Source organism: Megascapheus bottae, chromosome 14, assembly GCF_031878675.1.
Source record: "Megascapheus bottae isolate mThoBot1 chromosome 14, mThoBot2.hap1, whole genome shotgun sequence".
Lineage (NCBI taxonomy): Eukaryota > Metazoa > Chordata > Mammalia > Rodentia > Geomyidae > Megascapheus > Megascapheus bottae.
Genome location: NC_143522.1, coordinates 45,149,676 through 45,172,109, shown reverse-complemented (window position 1 = coordinate 45,172,109; position 22,434 = coordinate 45,149,676). Strand labels below are relative to the sequence as shown.

General features: G+C 40.6%; 1 protein-coding gene and 1 pseudogene across 1 annotated transcript in view; one reads left to right on the top strand and one right to left on the bottom strand.

Moving 5' to 3' along the window:
- Positions 1-18,312, bottom strand: part of Sec23a (SEC23 homolog A, COPII component) — a 44,276-nt gene extending 25,964 nt beyond the window's left edge. The window contains exons 1-8 of the mRNA XM_090345125.1: positions 18,186-18,312; positions 12,755-12,996; positions 11,554-11,611; positions 11,294-11,380; positions 7,605-7,841; positions 4,803-4,882; positions 2,686-2,830; positions 744-902 (exon numbers count right to left, since the gene is read on the bottom strand). Coding sequence (XP_090201251.1) covers positions 744-902; positions 2,686-2,830; positions 4,803-4,882; positions 7,605-7,841; positions 11,294-11,380; positions 11,554-11,611; positions 12,755-12,975 — 987 coding nt within the window. The 5' untranslated portion in view covers positions 12,976-12,996; positions 18,186-18,312. The remainder of the gene's footprint in view (positions 1-743; positions 903-2,685; positions 2,831-4,802; positions 4,883-7,604; positions 7,842-11,293; positions 11,381-11,553; positions 11,612-12,754; positions 12,997-18,185) is intronic.
- LOC150055168 (cyclin-G2 pseudogene) lies at positions 13,348-14,599 on the top strand (annotated as a pseudogene).
- Positions 18,313-22,434: the final 4,122 nt, after the last annotated feature.

The window sequence follows — 22,434 nt, the reverse complement described above, 5'->3', positions numbered from 1 at the left end:
ATGTCAGTGAATTCAAGCTATAAACAGGAAACAGGGACTGCCTGACGCTTAAGAGAAAAACTGCATAATATAGGAAAGTTTCCTGAAAAGATATTTTGTAACAAAATCTTCAAACATACTCTCACATGAGTGTCTTTAAAGAGATTACAATTCAGACTCACTACTTTTTCAGTATTTCAAACCAGAGCAAGGAAGACATGACTCAAGTGGTAGAATAGCAACTAAGGAAATACAAGACTCTGAGCTCAAAATTTGTGTGTGTGTATGTGTGTGTGTGTGTGTGAAATTATGCCTTTGAATAGCATTATAGCATCAGATTTCATTTTACTGTCAGAAACACTGTATTCTTCCTCTCTCATAAAAAGAATACTGGTTTTTATGAGGTGAAGTACAGTGGGACACTTGCATACCTAGCAAGTTCAAGGCCCAGAATTCCTTCCCCATCAACACCCTAAGGGGGTTGGTGGAATTTTTTTAATTATACTCATGTTTTGTTTGTTTTGATTTTTTCCAGTCCTGGGCTTGAGCTCAGGGCCTGAGCCCTGTCCTTGGGCTTTCTCAAGGCTAGAGCTCTACCACCTGAGCCTCAGCACCACTTCCAGCTTTTTTTTCTATGCATGTGGTACCAAGAAATTGAACCCGGGTCTTCGGGCATGCTAGGCAAGCATTCTACCACTAGGCCAAACTCCCAGCCCCTATACTCATGTTTTAATAAAGTAAAAAGACTTACAAAACAAAATTACCTTAGTTCCCTTCTTAACATATTTGGCATTATCTTTATCAATATCATGCCAGGACCGAATGGGTGTCTTCAATTCGTCTCCCACCACCATTCCAGGACCCTGAGTAGCAGGACCGCCAATAAACATCATGATACGAGCACCAGTGTTGGGAAAAGTGCACTGTAGGAAACAAGGAACTCAGGAAAAGAGGTCCAAAAAACCCAAAAACATGCAGGTACACATCTCTGATAACTCAATCTAATACACTATTTCTAGAGAGAGGAAAGCATCATTTCTAAGGAATCAGCATTATTTCTAGGAAATAAATGTTTAAAATAAAATGAAAGACAAGTGGCGCAAACAATTCTCTTTTAAACTCCTAAATATGTATTTCTAACTTTAAAAGGCTCTCTGGGGCTGGGAGTTTGGCCTAGTGGTTAAAGTGCTTGCCTAGCATGCATGAAGACTGGGTTCAATTCCTCGGTACCACATCCATAGAAAAAAGCAGGAAGTGGTGCTGAGGCTCAAGTGGTAGAGCTCTAGCCTTGAGAAAGTCCAAGGACAGTGCTCAGGCCCTGAGCTCAAGCCCAGGACTGGCAAAAAAAAAAAGGCTCTATAACCAGCTGCTAGTGGCTCACACTTGTAATTCTAGCTACTCAGGAGCCTGAGATTTAAAGATCACAGTATGAAAACAGCCAGGGGAGCAAAGCTGGTGAGACACTTATCACCAATTAACCACCAGAAAACCAGAAGTGGCACTGTAGCTCCAAGTGGTAGAGTGCTAGCATAAAGGAAAAAAGTTCAAGGACAGTACCAGGCCCTAAGTCCAAACGCCAAGACTGGCAAAAAAAAAAAAAAAAAAAACTATAAACCTAATCCCCATAAACAACCTTTCTCTTGCTTAACTACATAGCAGTAAAAATAAAAAAGCACTTTTTTCTTTGCTGTTGCTACTGTTTAGTTTTGTTTTCTGTTTAATATACAGCATGACATATTTGAACCTGACACGAGTACTCCAATCTACTGGCTACAGCCAGTGAAATGGCAGAAAAAGTACTGCATAAAAAATAACGCCAACATTCAGGCAAGGTGATTCACACCTAATCCTCTCGGGAGGCTGAGATCTGAAGACTGAGGTTCAAAGCCAGTCCAGGAACTTAAAGATCATGAGATTCACATTTCCAATTAACCACTAGAAAATCGGAAGTGGCGCTGTGGCTCAAGGGGTAGGGTAATAGCCTTACACTGAAGAACTCAGGGATAACACCCAGGACCAGAGTTCAAGCCCCAGGACCAACCAAAAAAAGAAAAAAAAGTCAACAAGCTGGGAATGTGGCTTAGTAGCAGAGTGCTTGCCTAACATGCATGAATCCCTGGGTTCCATTTCTCAGGACCACATAAACAGAAAAAGCTGGAAGTAGCACTGTGGCTCAAGTGGTAGAGTGCTAGCCTTGAGCAAAAGAAACTTGGGGACAATGTTCAGGCCCTGAGTTCAAGCCCCAGGACTGGGAAAAAAAAATAAAATAAAATAAAATAAGTAAATAAGTCAACAGCCTGATACTGGTAACTCATGTTTAGAATCCTAGCTACTCAGGAAGCTGAGATGTGAGGATTGTAATTTGAAACCAGCCTGAGCAGGAAAGTCTGAAAGACTCTTACTTCCAATAAACTACTAAAAAAAAAAAAAGCCCAAAATGGGGCAGTGGCTTTAGTGGCTTTTGTAATAGAGCACTAGCCTTGAGCAAAAAAAAAGTCCAGGGATAGCACCCAGGCCCTGACTTCAAGTCTGAGAACTAGCAAAAAAAGATAAATAATATAAGTCAACAGTGCTGAGGATTTAGCTCAATGGTTAAGTGCTTGGCAAGCATACATGAGATCACGGGTTTGATCTCCAGAAATATACACGCTCATGCACGTGTACACACACACACACCCCATTCCAAAACAAATTCCTCCTCACTACCTCAAGAAGTCCCACAGCTATGGAAAGAGCCACTCCTGAGGAACGCAAAGGTCTCTTTCCCTGTGGAACAGGCCAAGGGTCTCTCTGAAGTTCTCCCAGAAGATCTGTGAGATTCATGTCTATTTTCTGTACTGGCTGTAAGAATCTGCAAAATAAAATTGAATAGAAAACCATTGACAGCTGGGTACCAGTGCCTCACACCTATAATCCTAGCTTCTTAGGGGACTGAGATCCAAGGATCGAAGCTGGACACCAGCCCAGACGGGAAAGTCTCTGAGACTCTTGTTTCCAATTAGACACCAGAAAACTGAGAGAGATACTGTGGCTCAAAGTGGTAGAGCACTTACCTTGAGCAAAAGAGCTCAGGGACAGTGGCCAGGCCCTGAATTTAAGCACTATAATGGACCACAGTTGACCAAAAAAACCCATTTAAAGATGTGAATGTTTAAGAAACTTTCCTAGAAATAAAGAAAATTCTTCGGATATACATCAATGGTTGTTAAAGTTTAGTACATCAGAATCTGTGGAGGGTTTTAGTAGGTCTGGGGTAAGGCCCAAGATCTGCCTTGCAAACAAGTTCCCAGGTGATCCTGGTGGCAATGGTACAGAAATCAGCAGCACAGCCGGTTTTCAATTTTTTTCTTATATAAAAAAAAAATTAAGCTGGGTGCACGGCTGTAATCCTAGCTACTCAGGAGGCTGAGATCTGAGGATTGAGGTTCAAAGCCAGCCCAGGCACTTAAGTCCATGAGACTCTTACCTCCAATTAACTACTAGAAAACTGGAAGTGGCACTGTGGCTCAAGGGGTATAGCGGTAGCCTTGAGCTGGAGAACTCAGGGACAGCTTCCAGCCCAGAGTTCAACCCCCATTACCAACAAAAAAAGAAAAAAACTTTAATTTTAAAAAAAAAATCTCATCAACTATTACTTCAGGACATCATCTTTCATTTACTCTATTAAGTTATAAGGCTACTAAAATAACGGTGAGAGGATATACTAACTCACTTTTAGTTACAGAACTTGTGATTAAAAGGATTAGGAGGAAAAAGCTACCAACAAGTTTAAAAAGATAAAAAGCTGCTGACGCCTTATTTTGACTTGACCTCCCTCAAACCTCAAAAGTTAATATTTTTTGTTTTTTTGTTTTTTGTTTTTTTTTTGGCCAGTCCTGGGCTTGAGCTCAGGGCCTGAGCACTGTCCTTGGACTTTCTCAAGGCTAGAGCTCTACCACTTGAGCCTCAGCACCACTTCCGGCTTTTTTCTATGTATGTGGTACCGAGGAATCGAACCTGGGTCTTCGTGTATGCTAGGCAAGCACTTTAACCACTAGGCCAAACTCCCGGCCTCAAAAGTTAATATTTTTATAAAGTTAAAAATAGGAAGTCTTCCAGGAAGTAGCTAGGAAGTAATCCTAGCTAGTCAGGAGGCTGAAATCTAAGCAAGTCTGGGCAGGAAACTCCTGGAGACTCTTGTCTTCAAACAGCCACCAAAAAAAGGAAAGTAGAGCTGTGGCTCACTCTACAAAGTGGTAGAACACTACACTTGAGACAAGTCTCAGGACTGGCAATAATTTAAAATATGTTTATATATATATATTTATATAAAATACTGCAATATAAACATAGCTACATAGACATAAAAACCTATGACTCTATAGACATGTTTTATTTCATAAATTAATATGTATCTATGATATACAAACCCATAGCCTAATTTTTATTGTTCTAAAAACTAAGTGCCAGCGATTGTATATAGAGATTCCCTTCTTGAACACTAGTTTGTTAAACATGTCATTTGAAATATGATGTAAAAATCAATGTTAATAAATTCTTTAATAAAAAAGTCGATAAATATCTAAACTAAATTCCTTACATTGTAATGGTGAAAAAATGAATAGTTTTAGTGACATTACTCTGCCTTAACTCCAGGTTGTATAGTGCCTGCCTAACAAGTATGAGTCCTTGAGTTCATACTTGTTATGAAATTGTACTATGAAATTATACTGTAACCATTTTATTCCTAAAAACATTTACTCATACAGTATCATGAAACTCAGTTACTCAAAGGTATAAGGTGCTTAAAATAACTGCATGAATCCTATTTGTCATATTATTACCTATTGGAAGGAGGTGGCTGCTGTACCTGAGGACCACGTGTTGCTTGAGTTACTGGTACTTTAGCGAGCCCCAGCATTTCCTGCAAAGAGATTTTATCTGAGTGATATTCATCGATTTACAAAGAGTCATGAACCTACTTATCATGTGCAACATGCTATGCTAGAAATTAGGAACACAAAAATAAATAACACAACAAGGTCTCTTTGCTCAGAAGACAAACAGTCCAGTTGGAGACACTGTAAGAGAAGCAATACTAATTTAATGAAATTATCATGAGAGAGCAAAGTACAAGCTGTTATGTAAGTAAGACTGAAGATTACTAATTTAGAAATACTCATATCCAACTCAGAGTCAAAATAAGTTAATGTGGCTACGATGTCGTACCACACACCTGAGTAGCTAACACCAAAGAGTCTGACTGAACTAGAAGATCTTGAATTCAGGGCCATCCTGGGATACGTACGAGTTCCAGATCAGCTTGAACTATATAATGAAACTGTCTCAACAAAAAAACAAAATGCTTAGTCTTAAATTAATAGAGTAAAAATATGTAACAATAACAGTCTACAAACCTAGTAGGTACCAGATTCTGAACTTACCTCTTTATATATACTACTGATATGATACAAATAGGACAAATATATAATGAAAAATCAGGCACAGTAACACACAACTGAAAATTTCATCTGTTTGGGAGACTGAGTAAGGATGTGGAGTTTGAGATCAACTTGTGTAAAATGCCATCTTAGGTAGGTGCTCCCACCTAAAATATGGGAGGTATGAGAAGGGCAAATATGCTCAAGCATTCTAAAAGTATATAAATTGGAACAATAAATCTCATTGATTTGTTCCAAGAGAAGGAGAAATGAGAAAAGATAGTAGTAGGGATGGGTTTGATCTAGATATGCTGTATACATATATGGAAACAACACAATGAAATTATTTTATACAACCAAGAATGGTTATAGAGGAGACAGGTTAAGGTTACTAGTTCAAACCCCCAGAACCACCAAAAAGAAGGGGGAAAAAGGAAGGGAAGCCTTGTTTAAGAACTATTAACATCTCCAGTTTTCAATTTTCCTTTCTACTTAAAATGTAATGCATATAATTAGTTCACAGAATCTTTGCAACAATAATATCCGGTATTAAGACTGGACCATGAGCAGCAAATTTACTAAAGACTCTAAGGATCACAATTTCAATATGCAGCAATAAAATAATGCTTGGTAAAATTGCTACTTATGATGTGATACATTTGAAAAGATGGCCCTATAAATCTGTAACCTCTGCTTTCATGAGTCAATAAATACAAAACCCACAACAATGAGGCATGTTTTTAAATTTTTATTTTATAGGTGAAACATGAAACTTGACAGTACAAAGACAGTAGAAAGACAGTAAAGGGGGGGATTCAGGGAGGAAGAAGAGGGGGAAAGAAAGCAGTCAGGCAGGCAAAGATTTGTAATTTGTGTAATGTTGCGCAACAAAGCAGACTTGATTCCATATTTTCCTACAAACCCCTGTAAAGCCTTACACTATACTGGGTACATTAAGAAAGAAAGTGATCCAAGATTTTCAAGTAGAAAAGTTTAGATTTGACCACAGAACTGGAGATGTAGAATAAGTGGCAGAACATTTGCCTAGCAAGCACAGAATCCTGAATTCAAGACCTAGTACTACTACTAATTAAAGAAAAAAAAAAATCAAACCCTGGACTGTTTAGGATTAGGTTCTTTTCAATCATATGAACATAGAAATAAGATAAAAATTTTCTGATGAGGAAAAAGTATCCTCTATAAACATCCACTTGCTTATTGCAAAAGGAAGGTATATTTTATATGCAACATATGGATATTTTAAGTAAAAGGTACTCTTATGATAAAAACTTAGCCATTCATTTAGAAATTAATAACAAAATCCACAATCTGACAAGTTATAACCGCTTTGCCCCAGAAGGCATGTTTTCCTCAAGGCAAGTGTGTGTGTGTGTGTGTGTGTGTGTGTGTGTGTGTTTATCCGTTTACTACTAATAATTCCTTTGCCAAAAATATTCCCTTTGCCGAAGGCATGTTTTCCTCAAGGCAAGTGTGTGTGTGTGTGTGTGTGTGTGTGTGTTTATCTGTTTACTACTAATAATTCCTTTGCCAAAAATATTCCCTTTGCCAAATGTAGCAAAAGCAAGCTGGGCACCAGTGATTCATATCTATAATCCTAGCTGGTCAGGAGACTTGAAATTTAAGGATCTCACTTCAAAAACACCCCAGGCAGGAAAGACCTTCAGACCCTTATCTCTAATAAACTACTCATAAAAGCTAGTAGCAAAATATGGCTCAAGTGGTAGAGCCTCAGCCTTGGGCAAAAGAAGCTCTGGGACTGTGCCCAAGTCCTGAGTTCCATTCTGAGGACTAGCACACACAAAAAAGCAAAAGCTAATGTTGTATGACTGCTCTCTTTAGCCTAAAGCACAACTCTTCTCTAAGCCCTTTGACTCTAGAAAAATACGTAAAGATACGGCTTAAAAGTCTTCATTCTGGGGCTGGGGGCTCATGGCAGAGCGCCTTCCTTGAATGTACAAGGTCCTGGTTTAAATCCTCTGTACTACAAAAAAAAAAAAAAGAAGTCTTCAATGTGCACAACAGTAATTCAAGGTACACAAAACAAAACTGATGTTAACATTGACTTTGTGTTAAAATGCAATTGTATCACTCCATTTTTTTAACTTCCAGGAACATATTCAGAAGACATTTATAAACACATATACTGATATTCACACATAATTAAAAAGTTATCACTTTTCTTACCTGCAGTTGTTTGGCAGATAGATCTTTTGTTCCTCTAAAAACATAGCTTTTTGAAATGCCTTCACATCCAAGCTCATGAACCTGCACCATTCTTCCAAAAGTAATAAGTCCAACCAAAGCTGTTGGTGGCAAGAGACTTAATGACATCTGCATGGATTCCTTCAAGGCTTGTAAGTCTTCATCTTCCATGCAAGTATCAACCACGTAGAGAAATATCAAAGGCATTTGAGGACCACGCTTTTAAGAAAATTTTGCAATAAGAAAAATACATTTTCAAAAGATAGTAACATTTCTACACATAAGACAGTCAATCAAGGACTCACTAATACAAAAAAATTCTAATATGTGTATACAATGCAATACTAATTAAGCTGTAATAAAAATAAAGTAGGTATATGTGTTATTATGGAGAGATAGGTCAGAAACTATACTGAATTAAAAATTAAGTACAATATTAGCCAGGCATAGGTCACTCATAGCTACTCAGGAAGCTAAGATCTGAGGATCTCATTTCCAAGTCGGCCCAGACGGGAAAAGTCTGTGACAGTCTAATATCCAATTAACCACCAAAAAGTCAGAAGTGAAGATATGCTCAAGTGTAAGAACACCAGCCTCCAAGACATGTGAAAGGGTATCAATGCATGTGAATTAGTGCACCTTCTATCTGGCAAATATCATGTAAACCTTTTACTAATTACAATAAAAAAAATTTAAAAAAAAAAGAACACCAGCCTTGAAAATAAAAAAATAAAATAAAATAAAATAAAAAGCTCAAGGATAGACTGGGAGTTTGGCCTAGTGGTAGAGTGCTTGCCTAGCATGCACGAAGACCCAAGTTCAATTCCTCAGTACCACATACATAGGAAAAAAGCTGGAAGTAGTGCTGAGGCTCAAGTGGTAGAGCTCTAGCCTTGAGAAAGTCTAAGGACAGTGCTCAGGCCCTGAGCTCAAGCCCAGGACTGAAAAAAAAAAAAAAAAAAAAAAAAAGCTTAAGGATAGCACCCAGGTCCTGAATTTGAATTCAAGACTCAAAATCTGCACCAAAAAAAAAAAAAAATAAGGGGCCGGGAGTTTGGCCTAGTGGTTAAAGTGCTTGCCTAGCATGCATGAAGACCTGGGTTCGATTCCTCCGTAGCACATATGTAGAAAAAAGCCGGAAGTGGTGCTGAGGCTCACGTGGTAGAGCTCTAGCCTTGAGAAAGTCCAAGGACAGTGCTCAGGCCCTGAGCTCAAGCCCAGGACTGGCAAAAAAATAAATAAATAAATAAAAATAATTATATTATTACACAGAAAGAACTTTGACTTTTTTATTTTATTATATTAAGTTTAATTTGCTTTTGAGTCTCCATTTCATAGCTTTTACCCACTGGCTAAAGAATGGAGAAGAGGGCCAGGCGCCAGTGGCCCACATCTGTAATCATAGCTACTCAAGAGGCTGAGATCTGAGGATCATGGTTCAAAGCCAGCCTGTGCACAAAAGTCCTGAGATTCTTATCTTCAATTAACCGCCAGGAAACCGAAAGTGGCCCTTTGACTCAATGTGGTAGAGTTGAAGAGCTCTTGAGCTGAAGAGCTAGGGGAGAGTGCCCAAGCCCAGAGTTCAAGCCCCACCACTGATAATTTAAAAAAAAAAAAAAAGGAGAAAAGGGACTATGCTTGCAAATCAACTTTTTCTGAGCCTGAATTTCATGTAAATGGTATTTATTTACTTTTAGATAATACATCAGTAACTATATAGTGTAAGCTAGGTATGGTGGTTCACACCTGTAGTCTCAGCTACTTGTCGGGGAGCAGATGAATTAACAAGTTCAAAATGGAACTGAGCAGCACAGGAAGACTCCAATCTCATTAAAAAATAAATATATAAAAAATAAAATGAATAGAGATTCCCTCCTTGAACACTTGTTTGTTAAACTTGTCATTTAAAATATTATGTAAAAATCAACGTTAATAAATTCTCTAATAAAAAAATAAATAAAATAAAGTAATATGTACAGTCTCTTGGAAAACCTCAAACTAGCCAGAATGGCTAAATTGCTGAGTGGCTCCAATAAACCATAATTCTGTTTCTATACTACATTCAGAAAAAAAAAGTATTTCCACTATATGAAACTGCTTACAGATGGAAGAAAAATTATCTTCCAATGCAAAACATGTTCATTAGTTAGGGGTACATTAATAGACTTCAATTATCATAGTAACTAAAAGCATTTGTGAAAACACTTTCTAATTACAAAACAAAACAAAAAATACTATACTACTATTCAATATAGCAAATCACACTTCCTACCCAGTATCTAATCATCCCTCAAATAACTACATCGGAACCCACCTACAAAGGTAGGTCCTTACCTTTGAAAGGCTCATTAACCCAGTGAGCTATAATGCATTTAAAGCTATCTCAAGCCAAATACAGTGGCTCACACCTATAATCCTAACAATTTTGAAGATGGAAATTGGAAAATATAGTTGGTTCAAGGCCAGCCTAAGCAAAAAAAAGTCAGCAAGACTCTTATCTTGCTAACCCTATAATGCCTGCCTGTAATCTAAACTATGCAAGAGCAGAGTGAATGAAAAATGCTCTGGGGACAGCCTTGGAAAAAAAGTGTAAGATGCTAAGCACCAGTAGCTCACATCTAAAATCCTAACTACTCGGGAGGATGGTGGCCCAAGACCAGGCTAGGCAAAAAAAGTCCATGAGATTCCACCTCTAAAATAATCAGCAAAAAGCAGGGCAATCCAGACACCAGTAGTCCACATCTATAATCCTAGCCATTTAGAAGGCTGAGATTGGAGAATAGAGGTTAGAAGCCAGCCTGGCAGAAAAATATGTTAAGACTTTTATCTCCAAATAACTACAGAAAAAAAGCAAGAAGAAGAAACATGGAGCAAGTTGTAGACTATCAGCCTCAAGCAAAAATGCCCAGTGAGAATGTGAGGTCCTGAATTTAAACCCCAGGATAAGCACTAAATAAATATTTTATGACCCTATCTGAAAATAAGTTCACAAGGCTAGGAGAGATTGGCTACTAAGGGCCAGCTTAACAAGCATAAAACCCAAGTTCAAGCATCAGTACTTTAAAAAAAATAAAGGGGCCAGGAGTGGGGCCAAGTGGTAGTGTGCTCACCTAGTATGCACAAAGCCCTGGGTTCGATTCCCCAGAACCACATACTGTGAAAAAGATGGAAGTGATGCTGTGGCTCAGGTGGCAAAATGCTAGCCTTGAGCAAAAAGTGTCCAAGGACAGTGCCCACATCCTGAGGTCAAGCCCCAGGACTGGGAAAAACAATCACAGCTATAATCCTAACTACTCTGGAGGCTGAGATCTGAAGATCGAAGTTCAAAGCCAGTCCAGGCACTAAAGTCCTTGAGACTGTTATCTCCAATTAACCACTAGAAAACTGGAAGCGGGGCTGTGGCTCAAGGGGTAGGGTGGTAGCTTTGAGCTGAAGAGCTCAGGAACAGCACCCAGGCCCAGAGCTCAAGCCCCACAACTGAAGAAAAAAAAAAAAAAAAGAAAAGAAACTGCCTTTTACCTAAAAAATAGCTAAAGCAAAAAAGGGCTAAAACTGTAGCTCAAATGGTTAAACCCAGGCCACAAAAAAATAATAAACTTAATTGGACAATTATTTTGATAAAAATCATTGCATATTTAAAGTTTTGTACATATTTGCTCTCATGTTCTTACCAGAACTACATATTCGATGCTAGAAAACTGAGGCAAGAGTTCAGCAGGCTGATTCTGTTCAGATATCCCAGCATAAGTGGGTGGAAACTACAAATAGAAAAACATAATTTTTAAATAATTTGCTAGAAAGAGGTAATTATAAACTTAAAATTATTTCATCATTCAATACATGAAACATAATTATTTTATCCTTTGTAAATATGCATTTTCCTGTATGATTAGTTATTATACATTGTCATCTGCAATGGATGTTTTCTTACCTGATTCCTTTGATAACAGAAGTTGCAAGCCCAGAGTTTTGCTCGATAATCCACCTGACTGTTTTAAGAAAAGGATACATTAGATTATAATTTACTTTCGTTTCACGTAATTTTTTTCTTTTGTGGGTCATGGTGCTTGAACTCATGGCCTGGGTGCTGTCCCTGAGCTCTTTTGCTCAAAGCTAGCACTTTACAACTTTGAGCCACAGCACCATTTCCAGTTTTTGGATTGGTTAATTAGAGATAAGTCTCCAATTAATCACAGAAAAAGCCAGAAGTGGAACTGTGGCTCGAGTGATGAGTGCTACTAACCTTGAGCAAAAAGAACCAAAAAAACCCTGGAATATTCTTGAGGTAGAACTGATGAAATTTGCCACTAAAGTAGGAGGGAAAGAGATTACAGTGAGAAATAAGAAATACTCCTGAGACTTGGGCCTTTTTTTTCCAGTCTTGGGACTTGAACTCTGGGCCTGAGCGCTGTCCCTGAGCTCTTCAGCCCTACCACCTGAGTCACATCCCCACTTCCTGTTTTCTAGTGGTTAATTGGAGACGAGTCTCATAGTCTTTAGTGCGCAGGCTCACTTTGAACCTTGATCCTCAGATCTCAGCCTCTTTAGTAGCTAGGATTACGGATGTGAGCCACCTCACCCAGCTAGGCTTTGTTAGAAACCATAACATCTTCTGACATCATGTCACTCAATTATTTTTCTAACAACAGATGTTAGGCTGATACATAGCCAGACCACTGCTTAAGAGATGCATCAGTTATGTTAGAACCTTTTATATTTGATCAAACTTTTATATTTTGATCTTGCTATAGTATCACTTCACTATAACCAGAATGAGCCTAAAACTTTATAGCTCTTTGATTTCTATAATTTGAAAAAATAATTAAACACAAATACACATGTTTTGTTTTTTGCCAATCTGGGGGCTTGAATTCAGGGCCTAGGCACTGTCCCTGAGCTCCTTTTACTCAAGGTTAGCACTCTATCACTTGAGTCACAGTGCCACTTTCAGCTTTGTCTGTTTATGTGGTTACTGAGGAATCAGACCCAGGGCTTCAAGCCAGCTAGGCAACCACTCTACCATTTAGCCACATTCCCAGCTCTACACATGTATTTTTATATAATCAAGCAAAGAAACAAACTACCTTTTTAATGGTATGTTACAATTAGTATTTTCTCTGTATTTTAATTACCATAAAGGATTCAAAACAGCACGGCAAGTGGTCCTACTGCACAGAACAGGCTCATATTGAATGGGTGGTAAGTCAGGTCTCTCTTTAAGAGGTGTAAACAAGGCTGCTACTGGAACAACCATTCTGGTAGCTTCCAGTCTACTTGATGGCCAAACATTCCAACTAAAGCGGACTCCATCTCGTTCTTCATTTTGTTGGATAAATTCCAAATAGGTCGTCATAGTTGAGCTTGATATTTATTTCTGAAACAAAAATAAATGACACTTGAAAATCTAGGACCCTCTCATTCTTACCTTCCTACTTCTAAGAGTCCTTGTATGTTATCTCACATGCAATCATATTAACATATTACAGATCATGTTAATATATTACAGATCATAACCAAATGAAAACATTTATCTCAGAAAAAAAATTACCAAGCAATAGCTCTAATTACAAAAAAAAAAAAAAAGTAGGCTGTGAGGCCAGGGCGGCGGGGACAGGAGAAGAAGGGTTGGATGCCCACTCCGGGGCATTGCTGAGGCGGCAGGCCCCCGACCTCCGGGACAGGCTCGAACGCCTGGCTCGCCTGTCCGCCCTGGACCGAGGCGCAGAGGCAGGTAGAGGCACGTCTCGGGCACGATGAAGGATCTGAGGACCGAGCATCTGGCAGGTGGTGAAAACGTCCAGCTCCTGGGATTGTTGAGCTTCTACCTGGAACAGGAACAGAGATTCCAACCTCGAGAAAAAGGGCTGAGCCTGATCGAGGCTACCCCAGAGAATGATAATGCCTTCTGTTCAAGACTGAGAAATGCCAAAGTAGAAGATTTAAGGAGTTTAGCCAACTTCTTTGGATCTTGCACTGAAACTTTTGTCCTGGCTGTCAATGTTTTGGACAGATTTCTGGCACTTATGAAGGTGAAACCTAAGTATCTGTCTTGCATTGATGTCTGTTGCTTTCTGCTGGCTGCTGGAACAGTGGAAGAGGAGTGTAATATCCCTTGTGTTCATGATGTGATCCGGATTAGTCAGTGTAAATGCACTGCTTCTGACATTAAGCGGATGGAAAAAATAATTTCAGAAAAGTTGCACTATGAATTGGAAGCTACTACTGCCTTAAACTTTTTGCACTTATACCATATGATTGTACTTTGTTACACTTCAGAATGGAAAGAAATACTGAGCCTTGATAAACTAGAAGCCCAGCTAAAAGCTTACCACTGCCGACTTGTCTTTTCAAAAGCAAAACCATCTATATTAGCTCTGTGCCTTCTCAATTTGGAAGTAGAAACTTTAAAGTCCGTTGAATTACTGGAAACTCTCTTACATGTTAAAAAACATTCCAAGATTAATGACACGGAGTTCTTTTGCTGGAGGGAGTTAGTTTTCAAATGCCTTGCAGAAATTCTTCTCCTGAATGTTGCAAACCAGATCTTAAGAAGTTGGTTTGGATTGTTTCAAGGCGCACGGCCCAGAACCTTCACAACAGCTACTACAGCGTTCCTGAGCTGCCAACTATCCCAGAAGGGGGCTGCTTGGATGAAAGTGAAAGTGAGGACTCCTGTGAAGACATGAGTTGTGGAGAAGAGAGCCTCAGCAGCTCTCCACCTTGTGATCAAGAGTGCACCTTCTTTTTTGACTTCAAAATGGCACAAACCGGGCCGGGAGTTTGGCCTAGTAGTTAAAGTGCTTGCCTAGCATGCATGAAGACCCGGGTTTGATTCCTTGGTACCACATACATAGAAAAAAGCCGGAAGTGGTGCTGGGGCTCAAGTGGTAGAGCTCTAGCCTTGAGAAAGTCCAAGGACAGTGCTCAGGCCCTGAGCTCAAGCCCAGGACTGGCAAAAAAAAAAAAAAAAAAGGCACAAACCCTGTGCTTTCCGTCTTAGAACTCTGCTGTGTGTTAGAGTCGAAAGTATGTGTACCAGTTTCAAAGCAATAAATGGGGGAGTAGGTAGTTATCTGGTTCAGCCCCCATCTAGGCAGGGATTACTTAAGACTGGAATACCTACCTTCTATTTATTATTCAGATCAGATCTGGCCTATTTTCATATTTAATCCTAAGCCATCTAATGGGTTAGTGCCTCAATTAACAATACATTGGCACTTTCATTTTTCTTGTTGAGATCTTTAGCTACTTTGGGGAAGAGGGAAGGTGCTGATACCTTTGTTACTTTTCAAGAAGATTTTTTTTTTTTTTTTTTTTGCCAGTCCTGGGCTTGAGCTCAGGGCCTGAGCACTGTCCTTGGACTTTCTCAAGGCTAGAGCTCTACCACTTGAGCCTTAGCACCATTTCCGGCTTTTTTCTATGTATGTGGTACCGAGGAATTGAACCGGGTCTTCGTGCATGCTAGGCAAGCACTCTACCACTAGGCCAAACTCCCAGCCCTCAAGAAGATTTTTAAAGATGAATAGTGTATCTTAACCTTGAACTTTTTATACAGCCATCAGGTGTCTAGTTAACAGATTGGAAGCTGCAAGTGGTTCCTTTCAGGGACAATGGATAATCCTGGGGTGGTTTGTCTTAGATTTCCTCTCCCTGAATCCTCAGAACAGAGACTGCACAGTATCTTGGATGTCAAATGTTATATTGTCCATTTGTTTTTCAAATGGTCAGCCTATTGTGTGATTCAGAGTCTATAAATTAAGGAAAGTATTGACATTTCGGTGAACTTTGCTTTGTAATGTCTTCATAAAGGTTCTGCTAAAGCAGAAATAAATGTTAGGCTAGCACTGTTAGATAGCTGCATTCTTAAAGCTTAAGTATTGTCCAGCTATAGTATTATAATTTAACATTATTAAAAATCCATAATTTGCTAGTTTTGCATGCACCTGTATAAGAGTAGACAGGAATTGAGCAGGGCTAGGTACCAAGGGAATTGATAACTGTTGATTTAGTAGCAAATTTTTTCTCCTTTTCTTACATTAGGAAATGTCTGCATGGTTACATTTCTTCCTTTAATTCACATTTCAGAATAATGTATTATTGTATGAGTGCCAAGATTTGAATATGAAGTGAAAAGAGCCCAAGTGTTCATAGTATTACAGTTTTACGCCAATTGCTGTGATTATACAGCCATGAAAATGGGGATATATTAATTCTGTACACATAAGATTTTTGTACAGAGAACTTTTAACTTTTTAAATTGTACATGAAAATGTAAATCTTTTAAAATGTATATAATGTATAATGTATGTATTTTTTTACTCTGTGTGTGATAATCTAGGCATTGCATGTAAATATAATTTATTGTGTACTCTATATTATAAATGAGACATTGATGGCTTACATTTATTTTGGTAAGTCAACATCCCTTGGATGTTCCCTGAGGTGGGTCTTTTGAAGTGACGATAGCTTATAACTCCAAATAAAAATTAATTGTCCTTGTTTGCCATTAAAAAAAAAAAGTAAGTAAACATCTCTCCACAGTCTAATGCCTATTAGACCCAATATTGGAGATTTTTTTCTTTTTCTTTTTTTTTTCCTTTTACCAGTCCTGGGTCTTGAACTCAGGACCTGAGCACTGTTTTGGGGCTTTTCTCAAGGCTACAACACAATCACTTGATTCACAGCACTACTTCCGCCTTTTTCTATGTATGTGGTACCAAAGAATCAAACCTATCTTTGTGCATGCTAGGCAAGCACCCTACCACTAAGCTAAACTCCCAGCCCAATACTGGAGATTTTTATCCCTTTTTATGCACTCTTCTAAAATCTATGGCAAAAATAGTGGTAATAATATTTATGTAAAGGTGTATTTCCATGAGGCAAAAAGAGGGAAAAGGAACTTAGATCTATGTTTTCTATATCCACTTTGCAATATATTCTAACATAAACAGATATCAAAATCCTAATGTTTTAACATTTGGGTTTCCAATTTTTTCAAAAAAAAATGACAGGCTCCACTAAACTTTCAAAAAGGGAATGGTTAATAGAGTGTAACAAAGAATTACTCAATCTTAAAATTACAAATCAAGTACAAAAGTTCTTTTACAAACTATCTGTACACAAAATGGCATTACTTGACAAGCACTTCATCTTCTAATATTAACATATTTACATTAAAAAAAAAACCCAAGCCAGTGCTGCTGGTGACCTGTGCCTGTAATCCTAGCTGCTCAGAGGGCTGAGATCCGAGGATCTCAGTTCAAAGACAACCTGAGCAGGAAAACCTGCGAGACTCATATCTCCATTAACTACCAAAAAAAGCTGGAGAGAGAGCAGTAGCTCAAATGGTAGAATGCTATCCTTGAGCAAAAAGCTCAGGAACAGAACTCAGGCCCCTGAATTCAAGCTCCAAAACTTGCTTGGGTTGTTCGTGCCTGTGCACGACGCGTGTGCACACACACACTCACTCACAAAACCTTAAAGCCAAATTATTTCTAAAACACTATGTAAGTGTGCAGACTTAACGTGCTAAGATTACATAAAGTATTACAGATCACAAGACCACCCTAAAGAAATGTTCCACCTTTCAGCATAACAATCTGTAAACTACTTTAATAATGTCTCCTGGTAGACAGTATTTAAAAGGCTTTCCTCAGGACTGTTAAAGCCTAGGACTGTTTGTCACTATGTTACTGTGGTCTTTCCACACATATCTAAGGGAAAAACATAAAATTCCGGGTAAAATTTCATTTTCAATGAAATAAAGTGATGAGTAGACAAATGTAACATCTTTACTTGATTCATATAATCAAGCAAAAATGGATGGACTTCTAACTTGACTCCCCCTACATTATCAAAGAGCCAGAGGAAGGGTTCATATTCACTCGTATGTAAATGTAAAATGCTCTGAGCAAGTTGCTTTTGTTCAAGGCACTGGTGGCTTGGGATGGGATGCTGGAGTAGGGGTTAAGGCACTTCTGTGAACTCTGAAGCTTCACTTATTTGATTACAAGTCGGTTTACTATGAAAACACTACAGGTGGAATGGGAGCCCAACGGCAAAAATAATGAAATAAATAAGTAATAAACAGTGGTGCGATCTGAAACTGAACTGTACTAGTAATCAAGGGGTGCTTCACGGCACCAGTGCCCTTAATCTCTTGGGTTCCAGAGTCATCTGGGTTCAAAGTCCAGGGCACTGACGACCGGGTAAAAAATGAGCCCAGAAGCCCAGGAGCGATAGCCGGGAGGAAGGCGTGTCTCATGCCCAGGAGGGTGAGGTGGGCGCACGGCGCCAACTGCCGCCCCCTCCAATCCAGGGGGACCGAAGAGGGGGCCTGGGGCGCCAGCGCCTCAGAGCCGAGGGCGACCGGGGGGCTGGGGCGGGGTTGGGGGGGAGGAAGTCGGCATTCCACGGGCCGCGGATGCCAGGCACCACGCCGGCCGGGCCGGGCCGACCGGAGACCGCGGCCCGCCGCCGCCGCCGCCGCCCCGGCTTCCGGCGGAGCGCCCACACACCCCACGGGGTTCGGGGACCGCGGACGTCCGTGAGGTCGGTCCTTACCTCAGCGTCCTTCCTGCGAGACCGGCGCCCGAGGCTGCCTCCGTCTATCCCCTCGGCCGCGCCCGAGCAGCCGTGGCAGTGCAGTCAGGGCCCCGCCCCCGGCGTCCGCGAGGACCTCGGCCGGCCAACGAGGCAGGTGCGGCCCCTGCCACGTCAAGGGGCGGGAGGGGCGGGGCTCCGGGAGGAAGGGGCGTGGCTGTGTGAAGGAAAAGGCGGGACTTGGGGTAAGCGGGGCGGGGCGCCGGGCCTAGGGGTTTCATCGGATTAAAACGGCCGCCTGGTACTCTGCTGAGAAGGGGGAGAAAGGAAAAGCGGGACCTCGACTCTTCAATTAAAATAGATGTCACTTTCGCCAGCCACAGTATAACAGTTGTCACTGCGAAACGACTAGGGCGCGGGGGTGGGACCGGGGAGTGTGGCGGCCCTGATGGAGCGTCCTTCCCCTCCCTGCAGGTCGCAGAAACGGTGGCCAACTTCGGTGGACTCAGTTTCCCAAGAGAAAAGGCGGCATCCTCCGCAGCTCCGTCTTCCCTGAGGGCCTGGTTGATCACTTTCACCCAGTGTGACAACGAGTACTGAACATGTGCTGTGTGTCGATTGACAGGGTGGCCTGGCAGGGTGTGCACACGATTCAGGTATCTCCAGTCAGTGTTATCTCTTTGCCTTCTACACCTCCTCTGCCACCTCATCACCCCTTCCCTCAAACACAATTCAATCTTTACTCTGTGGTTAATGCGTTTGTTACTTCTCTTTGCAAGAAAAGATCCAAGCAAAATGGGACAGCTAGAGCTCGGGAAGATAGTCAGCTTGGTGGCTGATCTCAGGCCATCACATCTTTCAGTGAGGGATCACTAAGACGACTAAATTCCACATACAACAGCATCTCAAAGTCCTTCAATGCATAGGCTTGCCTAGCATGCACACAGCTCTTGGTTGCATTCGTTGGTACCATATACACATCCACTGAAAAAGCTGAAAGTGGCTGTGTGGCTCAAGTGGTAGAGCACTAGCCTTGAGCAAAAAGGGACAGATAGTACCCAAGCTCTGAGTTCAAGCACCAGGACTAACAACAACAACAAACAAAGTCCTTTTTTTTAATGATGCAAGAGAAAGTAGAGACAAATGACACTAAGCCATGATAATTTGAAATCTGATATCACTTCTTGTAAAATGGTAATTTTCTTATTTATCTGCAACATATTATAAGAAGTTGTATTCAGGGCCGGGTACCTGCGGCTCACGGCCTGTAATCCTAGCTATTCAGGAGGCAGAGATCTGAGGATCAAGGTTCAAAGCCAGCCTGGGCACAAAAGGACCTGAGACTCCTATCTCCAATTAACCTCAAGAAAATGAGAAGAGGGGCTTGGCTTAAGGGTAAGGCGGTAGCCTTGAGGTGGAGAGTTCAGGGACAAGTCCAAGCCCCATGACTCACAAAAAAAAAAAAAAAAAAAAAAGTTGTATCCAGGGGCAAGGAGTTTGGCCTAGTGGTAGAGTACTTAGCATTCATGAAGACCTGGGTTTGATTCCTCTGTACCATATACATAGAAAAAAGCCAGAAGTGGTGCTGTGGCTCAAGTGGTAGACCTCTAGCCTTCAGAAAACCCAACGACAGTGCTCAGGCCCTGAGCCCAAGCCCAGGAGTGGCAAAAAAATAAAATAAATTAGAAGTTGTATCCAGAATGAATTGAACATTTTGATGTATACATCGTAAAAACCAGGAAAATATAGAATGAAAAGTGAGGCTTAGATTTTTATCAAAATGTCTAATAAGACAGGCATGGTGTGGGGCCAGGAGTTTGGCCTAGTGGTTAAAGTGCTTGCCTAGCATGCACGAAGACCGGGTTCAATTCCTTGGTACCACATACATACAAAAAAAGCTGGAAGTGGTGCTGAGGCTCAAGTGGTAGAGCTCTATCTAGCCTTGAGAAAGTCCAAGGACAGTGCTCAGGCCCTGAGCTCAAGCCCAGGACTGGAAAAAAAAAAAAGACAGGCGCGGTGGCTCGCGCCGATAATCCTAGCTACGCAGGAAGCTGAGATCTGAGGATCATGGTCCGAAGTCAGTCCAGCACTACTTAGCCTAGAGACTCTTATCTCCAATTAATCACTAGAAAAGGGGAAGTGGGACTGTGGCTTAAGGGTAGGGCAGAACCTTTGAGCTCAGCTCAGGGATAGCACCCACGCCCAGAGTTCAAGCCTCATAGCGCAAAAAAAAAAAAAAGTCTAATAAAGTCTTTTACTTAAAAATTCATTGATTATTCCTTTAATTTGTATAAACTGTTGGTAATATGATATGACTGAAATGGTGGAGAACCAGCAGTGAACAAAAGAGCCAAGCAAAGGGCAAAGCCCTGAATTCTAACCCTAATTCAAGCAATAAAATTTAATTTTATTAATTAATGAAAGAGAAAGGGTTCTGTGGTCAAATAATGTCAGGGAACACCAAGATAAGGCGGGCAACACCAAGTTAAAGCAGGCATCTTGCTAGGTTCCAGTGGCTCACACGTGTGTAACCCTAGCTACTCAGGAGACTGAGATCTGAGGATCACAGTTTAAAGCCAGCTCAGGCAGAAAAGTCCATGAAACTCATGTCCAATTAACCAACAGACAGCCACTAGTGGAATGGCTCAAGTGGAAGAGCACTAGCCTTGAGCAAAAAGCTCGGGGACAGTACTCAGGCACAGACATAAGCCCCAGAATTGGGACACACACCAAAAAGGAAGAGGAGGAAGATTAGGAAGATGAAGAGGAGGATGAGAATATAAGGAAGAAAAATAAAAAAAAATTCTAAGTATCATGGCTTTGAATATGATAATATTTATTGTGAGTAGGATTTAAATACATATATCAAAGATATCTTCATTTTTTTTCAGGGACTATCTTGGGGCAAGTATTCTGAACACCCTATGAAAGACTGTCTTCCCCTTTAATTACCTTAAATATGAGCTAATAGTAAACAACCTTTAGTAACTTCCTACCTCAGAACCCACAGATCTTTATAAACCAGAGATTCCAGTAGTAGTCAGATGAAAAATGATGAACTGTGTATGTTAACCACCAGATGGAGCTTTTACCTCCACTATTCATTTTGAATTTTATTAGATATAAAGCAATTGCAGATTTTTTTGGTTAAGTTTTTGTTTTCAGTGCCCATCCTAGGGTATGAACTCAGGATCTGAGTGCTGTCCCAGAGTGTTTTTACTCAAGGTTATCTCTCTACCTTTCCAGCCACCACTCTACTTTGGGCTTCTTGGTGGTTAATTGAAGATAATTGTCTAAGGGGCTTTTGAACCATGGTCCTCAGATTGCAGCCTCCTGAGTAGCTAGGGTTACAGTCACTGCCACCCAGCATTTTTTTTGCGCGGGGGTGGGGGGGGGCTTGCACTCTGGGCCTGGGCATTGTCCCTGAGATCTTGAGCTCACAGCTACCACCCTACCCCTGGGCCACAGCCCCATATCCATTTTCCTAGAGATTAATTGGAGATAAGAGTCTCAGGTTCTTTAGTGCCAAGACTGGCTTTGAACCTCGATCCTCTGATCTCAGCCTCCTGAGTAGCTAAGTTTACAGGTGTGAGCCACCACACCCAGCTACTCAGCTTTTTTATACTAACATAAATTCTTTTCCATCTGTGTAAGATAGTCACAGAGTAAAACACTGCCAGCAATCTTTGGAGTACTCACTAGAGAAAGAAATTCTTAGGCTAGGAGTTTGGCCTAGTGGTAGAGTGCCTGCCTAGCATGCACGAAGATGCAAGTTCGATTCCTTGGTACTACATACATAGAAAAGCTGGAAGTGGTATTGTTGCTCAAGTGGCAGAGCACTAGACTTGAGAAAAAAGCCCAAGGACAGTGCCTAGGCCCTGAATTCAAGACCCAGAACTGGCAAAAGTAAATTCTTAAAATTCTCCTAATTTGATTTTCAGTACCAATAATATGCAACGTGCAACGTAGTATTTGTCTGATTACTAGTCTGAACTAATTATGACTATAACTATAGTATGTCTAAAGTAAATATGTTTGACACCAGTAGAACACGCCTGTTATCTTAGCTCCTCAGAAAGCTAAGATCTAAGAATTGGGATTTGAAGCCAGCCCATAAGCCGTTTTTGTTGTTGTTTTGGTGGGTTGTGGGACTTGAATGCAAGGCCTGAATGCTGTCCCTGAACCTCTTTGTGCTCAAGGCTAACACTCTACCACTTGAGCCACAGCACCACTTTCAGTGGTCTGAGTGGGTAATTAGAGACAAAAGTCT